Source organism: Cynoglossus semilaevis, chromosome 16 (assembly GCF_000523025.1).
Source record: "Cynoglossus semilaevis isolate Cse_v1.0 chromosome 16, Cse_v1.0, whole genome shotgun sequence".
Lineage (NCBI taxonomy): Eukaryota > Metazoa > Chordata > Actinopteri > Pleuronectiformes > Cynoglossidae > Cynoglossus > Cynoglossus semilaevis.
In genome coordinates this window covers 423,005-435,190 of record NC_024322.1, presented here as the reverse complement: position 1 = coordinate 435,190, position 12,186 = coordinate 423,005, and the positions used below count along the sequence as shown (strand labels likewise).

At 38.5% G+C, this 12,186-nt stretch overlaps 3 protein-coding genes across 3 annotated transcripts; 2 read left to right on the top strand and 1 right to left on the bottom strand.

The window, feature by feature from the left end:
* The first annotated feature begins 890 nt into the window (after positions 1-890).
* Positions 891-3,157, top strand: LOC103391542 (olfactory receptor 10J4-like). The gene has a single exon (XM_008327836.2). The coding sequence runs from the start codon at positions 1,873-1,875 to the stop codon at positions 2,797-2,799; it is 927 nt and encodes a 308-aa protein (XP_008326058.1). The 5' UTR covers positions 891-1,872; the 3' UTR covers positions 2,800-3,157.
* Positions 3,158-4,749: 1,592 nt separating this feature from the next.
* On the top strand, positions 4,750-5,866 carry LOC103391540 (olfactory receptor 4N2-like). The gene has a single exon (XM_008327835.2). The coding sequence runs from the start codon at positions 4,927-4,929 to the stop codon at positions 5,842-5,844; it is 918 nt and encodes a 305-aa protein (XP_008326057.1). The 5' UTR covers positions 4,750-4,926; the 3' UTR covers positions 5,845-5,866.
* A 2,726-nt stretch (positions 5,867-8,592) lies between these two features.
* On the bottom strand, positions 8,593-9,854 carry LOC103391539 (olfactory receptor 10J4-like). The gene has a single exon (XM_008327834.3). The coding sequence runs from the start codon at positions 9,541-9,543 to the stop codon at positions 8,593-8,595; it is 951 nt and encodes a 316-aa protein (XP_008326056.1). The 5' UTR covers positions 9,544-9,854.
* Positions 9,855-12,186: the final 2,332 nt, after the last annotated feature.

Here is a 12,186-nt window from a genome sequence, read left to right as displayed (position 1 = left end):
GTTGACACAATTATTCTGCAGTTGCAAAGGCTGACCACTGTATGGCAGTGTTGGGTGATTCTCAGGCGTCCACTGTAGAGGCTTATATGCAACACTGCCATCAAAACCTATTCTTATCATAGAAAATGACATTTTAATAGCTGTCCACTGTAGTGACCGTCATGCATGTGGCTATTGTCAACTCATTACTGTATCTTTACATTATCTCTGAGCATCTGTGGATGGAGATGTCGTCTACCTGAGTTTTACCAGCCTCAGAGGAAGATGATGCAAGAGTTTTACTCCACATACTTGGTCCAAACCAACCAAACTTTTGTTGAACTGATCGCTGGTGACACTAGCTGCCAAACATTTTGATGCTTTTTTTTAACATGACACTATGGACATTTATGGTACCATTGACTCCGTAAGCATTATAGTTTTTCTGGGCCAATCCTAATCATGGGCCCCTAGAATCCCCCCTCCCCCCTTTTCAGCGCCCCAGATCACTGTGCAAATATTTTAAGAGATCTGCATGTTTGGTTAGCATAATCCCATTTAATGACATTTATTTTACCCATACCTTGACCAGTGTTTTGTTTTGGTACAACAACTTTTCTTTGATTCACCAATTGTTTCTCACCACTTTAATGCGCAACGTCCTCAGACCTGTCAAACTTGGAAAAAAATATGTTGTGTCGTGTGGCTTTTTCTCACAGACTTAATTGCAATTAATTAGTAACATTTCAACACTGAGAAGTAAAATTCACATTGGTTGAAGGCGGTGTAAAATGAACACCTGATAATTACATTGGAACCTGGAGATAACAAGCATAATACGTACGAGTTCTTAACTTAACGAGACAGACGATACAGTAGCGGCTAATGGCGGCGTGTGCGGAGGAGGAGGGAGGGAGGGAAGAGAGTTGGCCCGTACGTAGAGGTTTGATTCTGTAGCGTACCGTACACGTACACCATGTAACTTAGATAACCTTAGAATTAGCTTAACTTACCTTTTGTTTTCTGTTTTTTATCGTGGATGTACTACGACTCCCTACCATCCTTACCACTCTCTTTCTTAGGACTCGTCACTATTATGAAGAATACTGCACAAAATAGAGAGGAAATCACGTCACGATTTTCGCTACTATTGGAAGCATAAGCTGCTCCAAGTGCTCGGCCACTTAGCGTCGGCGTCTGTAAGCGTGCTTGTATCGCAACTCTTTACGCACATCTCAAAGCACAAATTTGCTCGAAGAGTTGCTCGTATATCGAAAGTACTCCAAATTCTTGAGGTTCCACTGTAATTCGCCGATTCGATCTGCTCGAACTGACCATAGGCGGCAATGCTAGAATAAAATGGACGAGTTTAACGTGGGTGAAAACAGTTGTAGTTAAACAAAATATGTGTTTGTCCTGTTATTTTTAATTTGTTTGGGGTTGGAGTCTTGAAAATTTCCTTATGAACTAAAGCGGGGCCCAGCAGAGAAAGTTTGGGAACCACTGGTTTTAAAACATTAACAACATAATTCTTATTGTACTTCAGTACTTCGGGTTATCTGAGCTGAAAAACAAAAATGAACTGAAATATTATTACAGTAGTAAAAACATGCCTAAAAAAAAGGGCCACATTGGTTGAGAGTTCCAGGGTGATGAAAGCTGTGTGTTAAGGGCTCTGGCATTTGTTGACATGAGTTTAATGAGATCCATGGGGGCTGAAGCAACCAGATAAAAAAAAGGAGACCACAGAGACAGAAAGGTTAACTTTGCGCAACTCAGCTTGGTGTAATCTAGTCCAGGTGACATGTTGCTGCAGTCTCTACATCCCTTTTATCATCTGCTTGCATAAGCTCCGTAAGATTCATAAGCCGTCGTCTCCCAATCGCAGTTCCGATGGAGGACACATCCAATGTCACCTACATCACTTTTGAAGGACACGTGGACGTGCAGAAATACAGATATGTTTACTTTGTCGTCATGCTGACGTGCTACGTTCTCATCGTCTGTTGCAATTCCACCATCGTGTGTCTGATTGTGACACGCCGAAACCTGCACCAGCCGATGTACATTTTTATCGCGGCTCTGTTAACCAACTCTGTTCTTTGCAGCACCGTGATTCATCCCAAGCTGCTCATCGACTTCCTGTCTCCACAACAAATCACTACATTTACAAACTGTGTGTTCCAGGGTGGTTTTTATTACATTTTCTCCACCTCGGAGTTTTTACTTTTGTCAGCCATGGCCTATGACAGGTACGCGTCCATATGCAAACCTCTGCAGTATCACAGCATCATGAGAAGATCCACCGTCGTAGTCCTTCTGCTTTTAGCGTGGCTTCTTCCGGCCTGTGAACTGACCGTTTCGATTGTTCTGTATTTTAATGTCAAAATCTGTCATTTTTCACTGAACGGACTTTTCTGCAACACAGCCATTTACACTCTGCAGTGTGTCAGCTCCACAACGATGTCCGTATACGGAGTGGTCATCTTACTGACCATCTGTCTGCTTCCCTTTCTCTTCATCCTCTTCACGTACACCAGAATTTTCATAATCTCCTACAGAAGTACCAAAAAAGTGCGGACTAAAGCTGTTCAGACCTGTTTACCTCACCTGCTGGTTTTAATCAACCTCTCCTGTTTCATAACATACGATGTCATCGTGGTCAGAATGGGTGCAAATTTACCAAAACTGGTGAGCATGATTCTGACCTTCCAGATTACTATAAGTCATCCCCTGCTCAATCCTTTCATTTACGGGCTAAAGATGAAAGAAATCGCCAAACCCCTCAAACTTCTTTTATTTTCTCTTAGATCTCACTGAGAAAGTCATGGTGGAAATAATAAATGTTCATTCGAAATGTCATCTTTTTTAAAGGTGTTGTCCAGTGAGGTTTTGAACAAACTTCTTATACCTTCAATACATCCAACCTTTCATCTGTGAAAAAAAAAACATATTTAATTACATCACTGTTTAAGATACAACCATTAGGTGTCCTAATCTAAGTTTACAATTTGTTTTGATAGATAGAGACAAACAACTGGTCTTCCTCGAAGAAAACTCAACCATTAATCTCCTCTCACCTTCGTTTCTTGAGAATGTTATTGTTAAGATGCTGCTCTTATTGATGATGTCTGTGATATATTCTAAAAAGAAAATAAAAAAAATAATATTTCAAATCAATGCCAGATGTTTCTTTGGTAAAGAATATAGAATGGTTTGGACCACGTGTCTAACTCAAGGCCAGCAGGCCATACGCGGCCTGCCAAGTCATTGAGGTAGCTTGCCTTATAATTGCCTTATAATAGAGTTGCATGCTGCTGAGTTTTTTTAACTTGATACAACCTGATTGTATTACAAAGAGCAATTAACAGTATTTGTAACATAAATAAGTAGTAATCAATATATAATATATATACATATATAATATAAATAATATATATGAATACAAAATTTATTTTCATATTCAAAAATACAAAACACATGTTTCTGCAATTGTATGAAAATACATTTTGTATTTATATATATATTATATATATATTATATATATATAAATAATATATATAAATACAACATTTATTTTCATATTCAAAAATACAAAACACATGTTTCTGCAATAACCCCAGGGTTCACCTCCTGGGCAAGTTTGAATCCCGGTTAGGGCGGTTGGTACCTTCCAGTGGACTCACCACCCGCAGGAAGGATTGGTACGGTGCAATGTGATTTGGGTGGCGACTGCTGCCCCCGCGACCCGGTAACGGATAAGCGGATGAAAATGGATGGATGGATGGATGTTTCTGCAACTTATTTATGTATATATGTATGTATATACATATATACATATACATATATACATATATATACATATACAGTATATATGTATATATATATTATATTATATATTTATTATTATAAATTTTGTATTTTTGAATATTAATGAATATGTTACAAAGTAGTTACAGCTATACTGTCTTACAGTTATAACTGGCCCTTCAAGGGGAACTGTATTGCTGATGTGGTCCCCTGGTGGAAATGAGTTTGACACCCCGGTGTCAAGTCAAAGGTGAAGCAGGAAAAATTGGTGTGATAATGATCTTTTCTGGATCAGAAGGACTGAAGTCTGAAGTCTGTGACAAGTTCATTAGCAAGCTGCGGTGCAAGTTCCTTTTTTTATTTTTCAAAAAAAAAGATTTGAGAGAAGAGAGAATATGACATGCTGGACAGCAGTGTGCTTGAAAGCTATAGAAGCATACACTACATGACACTACATGGCAGCAACTCATACAGTGGTTTGTACAGATATGAAAATCCATATTATTCGGTTCTGAATAGTATTTAAATTCATGGGAGGGGGTGTGAAAAACTGTTTGTCCCCTAGGGGGACATGACAGAAAACAATAGAGAACCACTAATGTAGTCACACAAGGTCTCAGCTTTGCTTCCATTTTAACATTGTCGGTTTTGCGCTTTACGCTAACGATTGACGTTACTACAAGACAATGACAATTATCATTTATCAATGCAATCATTATGTGTTGATAAATATGACAGGCTTATTTGTTTTTATGTTTTTGTGTGCCGATGGCTTCGGTATGCTGAACGGTTATGAAACAGAATTTTTTTTTTTTTTTTACGGTAAGATGGTGCCTGAGCAATAGTGGTGTATGTTAAAGATTTTCTTTTTAATAAATGGATAACTAAAGGTTATTCTAGAAACGATTAACCCAGAAAAAGTTTTCAAAAGAAAAAATGACCCTGGGTGATTAAGGCTACGTGTCGCGCACCCTGGGGTTTTGTGAACTTTAAAGGGTTTAATGAGATCTATGGAGGCTAAAGTAATCAGATAAATAAAAAAAAAGTCCAAACCTTGTCTCTGTGTATTGTAATCTAGGTGACGTGTTCATGCGGTCCTTATATTATCTGCCTGTATAAGCGATCCCTGCAGCCCTGATGGAGGGGGGATTAAACATCACCTACATCGTGTTCGATGGACACGTGGATGTGAAGAGATACAGATACATCTACTTTGTAATCATTTTGATGATCTACATTCTAATCGTCGGCTTTAACTCCACCATTGTGTGTCTCATTGTGATTCACAAAAACCTGCACAAGCCTATGTATATTTTTATATCTGCCTTGTTAATCAACTCTGTTCTTTACAGCACTGTGATCCATCCTAAGCTGCTCATCGACTTCCTGTCGGCGAAACAACTCACTACATTTTCAGAGTGCATATTTCAGACTTGTATACATTACGGTCTGGCGGCGTCAGAGTTTTTGCTTTTGTCAGCAATGGCTTACGACAGGTACATCTCCATATGTAAACCGCTGCAGTATCCGAATATCATGAAAAGATCCACCGTCACAGCCTTTCTGATTTCAGCTTGGCTCTTTCCGACCTGTGAGCTGTCCGTCATCGTCGTGCTGTACTTTAACATAAAGATCTGTCACTTCAGTCTCAAAGGAATCTTCTGTAACACCTTAATTTACAGGCTCCCGTGTGAAAAGTCAATGGAGCTGTTCATGTTTGGATTTTTTATTTTGTCCAGTCTCATCCTCCTCCCTGTTCTCTTCATCCTCTTCACCTACACCAGGATTTTCATCATAACGTACAGAAGTTCTAAAAAGGTCCAGGCCAAAGCCGTTCAGACCTGTTTACCTCACCTGCTGGTTTTAATCAACCTCTCCACTTTTATTTCCTACGACATCATCTTCCTCCGACTAGGAATCGATTTACCCAAACTTCCGAATTTAATCCTGACGTTACAGATGACCATCAACCATCCTTTGCTCAATCCCTTTATTTACGGAATAAAGATGAAAGAAATCTCCAAACACCTGAAGCATCTATTTCAGCAGCACTGATCATGGTATCACCATGTTTATTAATTTGTCACATGTAAATAATGTTTAACCGCAGGCATGGCCGACCCTTGGCTCGGGGGGCCAAATGCAGCTCTTTGCCCGGTTTTATGCAGCTCTTAGGTTCATGTCGGACCTTCTGTTTGTGTATTGATGCAAATGACTTAGATGAGAAGATGTACACAGGAAGTTTTATTTTATTGTATTTTTTTTAAAGGGACGGGACAGTTCACAGGTGCCCATGTATATCTATATGTTGCAGTAACACAGTAGAATTTGTGGCTCTTTGCCTTTGACTACTGCTATTTTACCCCATGACAAACGGTTTAGACACAATGTACCTTGGTTCTAAAAGAAACGAGACAGAGACAGCTTGTCTTGAGGCCTTGGGACTGAGACCTTAGTGTCCAAGAGCCGATCGGCCGGGGGCGTACAGAGGGAGTTTGAACAGAAATGATCAATGTTTGTTGTTAAACTAAAATAAAATTTTAAAAAATCAACAAATCTTTTGTGACCTTAGAATTTTCTACTTCTCCTACACATCGTAATTGAATGTTGTCTTCGTAAGTTTCTTCAATAGACCCGGGCATTTTATTACTAGTAAATACCATTAATTGTAAATAAAAGCAATACATAATTTTACCTTTTGATGCATGACCCATGATATACTGAGTTAAAAAAAATGTTACTAAGTGTTTTTACGTGTTTTTAGACATAAAAATAAGAACTGATTTGGTTCTGTTTTTATACACCAAATTTTCTTTTTGAATGTTGACACAATTATTCTGCAGTTGCAAAGGCTGACCACTGTATGGCAGTGTTGGGAGGTTCTCAGGCATCCACTGTAGAGGCTTATATGCAACACTGCCATCAAAACCTATTATTATCATAGAAAATGACATTTTAAGAGCTGTCCACTGTAGTGACCGTCATGCATGAAAGGGTTAATCATCAACGTATTGTCAATTTGTGTTTATTCATAAACATTAGGACAGTCCCAGTTCAAGGGCTGGGGTGGTGCAGAAGATTCTGAGTTTGACACCTAGTCCCCATTCCTAAATTAGGTGCGAGCAAGAAGGACATTCATTGTAAAATCACTGTGTAGCCTCTTGCCGTGGTGTCCTGATGAAAGGACAAGTCAAAAGTGTTTTCTCTTCTTCTAGGACTACACAATTTCTTTCAGTCAAATTTTTACCACGGAATTCTTTTTTCTTTTTTTTTTTTTGGCAAATAAATTTATTTTCTTTTTTTTTTTTTTTTGGCAAACAAATTTATTTTTATTAGTCATAACTGGGATAGTCGTTTTGTTTTCACCAAAACCAAAATATAATGGTACTTATTATACACATAGTTATCCTAAGGCATTTTTGAAATATTTTTAAAACATTTTTCACGATAGTCATACCGGGTCAGTCATTTAGTTTTTTAGTTTTACACAGCCCAAAATATGTTTTTTTTTAAATTAAGTACAAATTATGCACATGGTTACATATTTAGCGTATTTTGAAGAATCCTAAGGCATTTTTTTAATTTTGTCTTTATGTTGTTCACATACGGTAGCGTACATGTTAGCCACTACCGTACCGTCTACCAGATTTTGAAGAATCCTAAGGCATTTTTTTGTTCACATACGGTAGCGTACATCTTAGCCGCTACCGTATCGTCTACCAGTGTATCACTGGTAACACAATAATCTGTACATTACCTTGTTATATGTGCAATTTCAATCACGTGCAATAGTCCATTCCGCTGGACAACATACATGTGCAATATGTGTCAACACTGCACCTACCTCCATGTATATTTTTACTTAGATTTTTTTTATATATATTTATATCCCTGCGTATAATTTATCGTGCTTTCTTGCACTGATACTGCTTCTTGCACTGTATAAGGAACGGCTACAATTCCGTTGTACTGAAAGTATAATGACAATAAAGGCATTCTTTTCTATTCTATTTTATTCTATTCTATTCTCTCTGGGATCTTTTGCATATTGCATTTGTTCCAGTCTCTACCTGTATGGAGCAATTTTCACCTGTTCAGATAAACTTAGGTTTAAGTTATAATAAAATCCATACAAGGGACAAGTTTATCCTGGACTGTTCAATATTACTTATTGTGAACTGTTGATACACGTTTAAAGAACACAAGAAAAAATATTCTTATATCTCAATTCACAAAATATTTAATTACAATTTTGCTACGCAATTAATAATCATGTTAACCCTTTCATGCATGACGGTCACTACAGTAGACAGCTATTGAAATGTCATTTTCTATGATAAGAATAGGTTTTGATGGCAGTGTTGCATATAAGCCTCTACAGTGGATGCCTGAGTGGATCACCCAACACTGCCATACAGTGGTCAGCCTTTGCAACTGCAGAATAATTGTGTCAACATTCAAAAAGAAAATTTGCTGTATAAAAACAGAACCAAATCAGTTCTTATTTTTATGTCTAAAAACACGTAAAAAACACTCAGTATATCATGGGTCATGCATCAAAGGGTTATTGTGCAGGTATATTCTGTACCTGCACAATAACCCTCAATGTGATGTTCTACTTTTATTTCTGATTAGTACAATAACTAAATAGACCAAATATTGAAATAATACATAGATTATATCTCTCTATCCATCTATTTATCTATCTATCTATCATAAATGTTGTTTTTCAGCACAGAGATTTAACAGAGATCAGCGCAGAGATTCTAAACAGATTCATCGTAGCATTACGTTCCATAATCATCACATTGATTTAGCGTTGACCTCTCGGTGAGATCTCAGCTGAAACAGTAGACGTTGAAGGTGTTTCGAAATTTCCTTCATCTTTAGTCCGTAGATAAAGGGGTTGAGCAGAGGGTGACTGACCGTCATCTGTAGTGAAAGAACTAAATTGGCAAGTTTGGGTAAATGTGCTCCTATTCTAACGACTACAACATCCAAAGTGATAAAAACAGAGAGGTTGATTAAAACTAGCATGTGAGGTAAACAGGTCTGAGTAGCTTTAGTCTGGACTTTTCTAGAACTTTTGTTGGAGACGATGAGGACCCTGGTGTAGGTGAAGAGGATGAAGAGAACAGGAAGCAGGCAGATGTTCAGCAAGATGACCACTCCATATACAGATGTGACTCCAGACCTGACACACTGGAGTGTGTAAATCGTGGTGTTACAAAAAATCCCTCGAAGGCTAAAGTGGCAGACTTTGATGTTTAAGTACAAGATGAACATGATCCCGAGCTCAGACGCAGGCACAATCCAGGCGGAAAGCAAAAAAATTACGACGGTGGATCTTCTCATGATGTTCTGATACTGCAGAGGTTTACATATGGACACGTACCTGTCATAGGCCATGGCAGACAAGAGTAAGAACTCTGAAATTGAAAAAGTGTAATAAACGGTCGCTTGAAATAAACAAGGGTGAAACGTAGTTAACTGTCTCGGCGACAGGAAGTCGATGAGGAGCTTGGGATGGATCACGGTGCTGTAAAGAACGGAGTTGATTAACAAGGCTGCGATAAAAACGTACATCGGCTTGTGCAGGTTTTTCTTAATCACAATGAGACACACAATCGTTGAATTGCAGAAGATGATCAGAATGTAGAGCATCAGCATGACAACAAAGTAAACGTATCTGTATCTCGGCACATTTATGTGGCCAGTAAAAGTAATGTAGGTGACGTTCATTTCATCCTCCATCAGGGCTGTGAAAACCAAAAGCTTAAGACTTGTTCAGTCGGGCAGAAGAACATGTGAGAACTGGTCTCTGGGCTTTGGGTAGATCTCAATTTAAACACATGTCAACAAAACCCCAGGGTCCTTCACACACACCTTACATCATACAGATGCAATCGGTGTTTCTAACTTCTTAACTTTGCTCCAGTTCAATCATGAAATCCCCCGATAGAAAGCACAGCGACCATACAGTTCCATAGTGAACAAGAGAATATTATTGACGTGATTTTCTTTAACGGCAAGACCTGAGGTCAAGCCATTCAACTTTATAGGCCATGTGTAGCGGCCAATTCAACTTTATAGGCCATGTGTAGCGGTCATCAGTACAATACGATGGACAGGTGAAAGGAAAAGGGGGTTAAACATTGGGTTTTCTGTTAAAGTAATACAGAATTCATGCAATACCTTTGGGATATTTGCGACTACCCCAGTCACACTAGGTAGCAGCGGTACAACAGAAATGCAAAGCATAGGTTAACAGCACTCCAGCCAATAGAGTAAGAGTAGAGTAGAATAACATGTAATGAAGTGAATATATGTAAAACTGGACGTTTCCTTCGTGTGACATAATAGTGTGTCTTGCGTTAGCCCATTAGCTGTCCTCGGTGTGCGGTCATGTGACCTGGCGACGGTACCGTTCCAATTTGACTACCTGTCGTCGTTCTTACGGTACAGAACAGAGTAAAAGTAACATAACTCAGAGCTGAAAGAAGAAAGAACGTTATTCTGTGCTGTTGCCTGATGGTTACGTTCCGTATGTTTCAGACAAAGAGACGTTAATAAACATTGGGGAGGCTGATGGAATGAACGACTGACCGTGACACAGCATATTGTCCAATGCTGTACATGTTTAGCAAGAGAATGGCAAAAAAACGGATAGCTGAAGGTGGAGTAAAAAGTGAACATCTGATAATAATGCTGAAAAGGAGGCCGTTATTTTTCAAATTCTCCCTCTCGTTGTTGCTGTTAGCTGTACAAATGTACAGACAAAAACACTTGTTTCAGCTCACATCACACTGGAATCTAACTGACTTTGTTGGATTTAATGTCTTCTAACCAGTTTTCTCTTCAAAGAGTCGCCGGATTGTGGACTCGCTGAGCTGGGACCTGGAAGCTGCTGTGTCCAGCAGCAATGGCAGGCAGATGTCATCCAGCTCCGCTGTGCACCACTTACATCAGTTGACGAAACCCAGACATTCAGGTATCAGGTTTTCATTATCAGAGGACGTAATTATGCTAATATCGGGTCCGCCGATATTATCGGACATCCCTATTAACAATTGTTTTGTGGAAAAAACACCTCCAAGTATCGGTTGAATTAAGAAATAAAGTTTGGTCAATATCGGCATATCGGTTATCGACAAAAAGCTAGTATCAAACATCCCTAAGATTAAGCCCTGGTTCTCTCTATTTGCTCATATATATATATGCTTGCGTATTTGAAAGATTAATAGACTGCAAAAAGTAGTAGATACGTAAACCCATGTAAAATTTAGGTGGTTTTTTTATACATGCTGTTATGAGTATTAGTGACAATAAATAAATTTGTTGTCGTCAAGTATCTGAGATTAATAGACTGCAAAAAGTAGTAGATACGTAAACCCATGTAAAATTTAGGTGGTTTTTTTATACATAGTGTTATGAGTAGTGGTGACAATAAATAAAGTTGTTGTCGTCAAGTATCTGAAACTCAAGAAGAAGACACAAGTGCAGGGCTGATGCAAGATGCTGTAATGAGCTTGAAAGACGGTGCTGTACTCTCCTGTGTGACACCCACACCGGAGTGAACAACAGACGAATCCTCAGTGGACGTTGCTTCACTCAGGACAAACCCCTAATCATCACTTACTGGTCAAAGTGGCGTGATACACAGAAGAACAAACACTTTGGGTTTCTGCCTTTGAGACTAATGGTTGTTTACAAAAGGTCAAGTTATAACTTGATTTAACCCTTTGATGCATGACCCATGATATACTGAGTTAAAAAAAGGGTTTTTAGACATAAAAATAAGAACTGATTTGGTTCTGTTTTTATACACCAAATTTTTCTTTTTGAATGTTAACACAATTATTCTGCAGTTGCAAAGGCTGACCACTGTATGACAGTGTTGGGTGATTCTCAGGCGTCCACTGTAGAGGCTTATATGCAACACTGCCATCAAACACCTATTCTTATCATAGAAAATGACATTTTAATAGCTGTCCACTGTAGTGACCGTCATGCATGAAAGGGTTAAAATGAACACACTCAAATTTAATATTAAAATGAATAATGTCGGTTTAATGATACACATTTGGTTTTAAATGTAAAGTACGGGTATTGCTTGTTATGATACTTGTCATTTTCACTTGTCAATTTTAATCTTGACTACGTCTTTATTAGTTGCTACACTTTCTCTATCACACAGGCTAATTGGACTATCTTGCCCAAGGATACATAGGCATTATAAACTAGAACAACTGTTGTTGAGTCTAGGTTTGGTGTTTCTTCTTGTTGTGTGTTCTTGACTACAAAACCACCAGTAGTCAACAACCTTATTAATGAAAATCCATCCATCCATCCATTTTCATCCGCTTATCCGTTACCGGGTCGCGATGGCAGCAGTCG

Excerpts from the sequence above, each read along its gene's own strand:
- LOC103391539 (XM_008327834.3), bottom strand. The coding sequence starts at position 9,543 with ATGGAGGATGAAATGAACGTCACCTACATTACTTTTACTGGCCACATA.
- LOC103391540 (XM_008327835.2), top strand. The coding sequence starts at position 4,927 with ATGGAGGGGGGATTAAACATCACCTACATCGTGTTCGATGGACACGTG.
- LOC103391542 (XM_008327836.2), top strand. The coding sequence starts at position 1,873 with ATGGAGGACACATCCAATGTCACCTACATCACTTTTGAAGGACACGTG.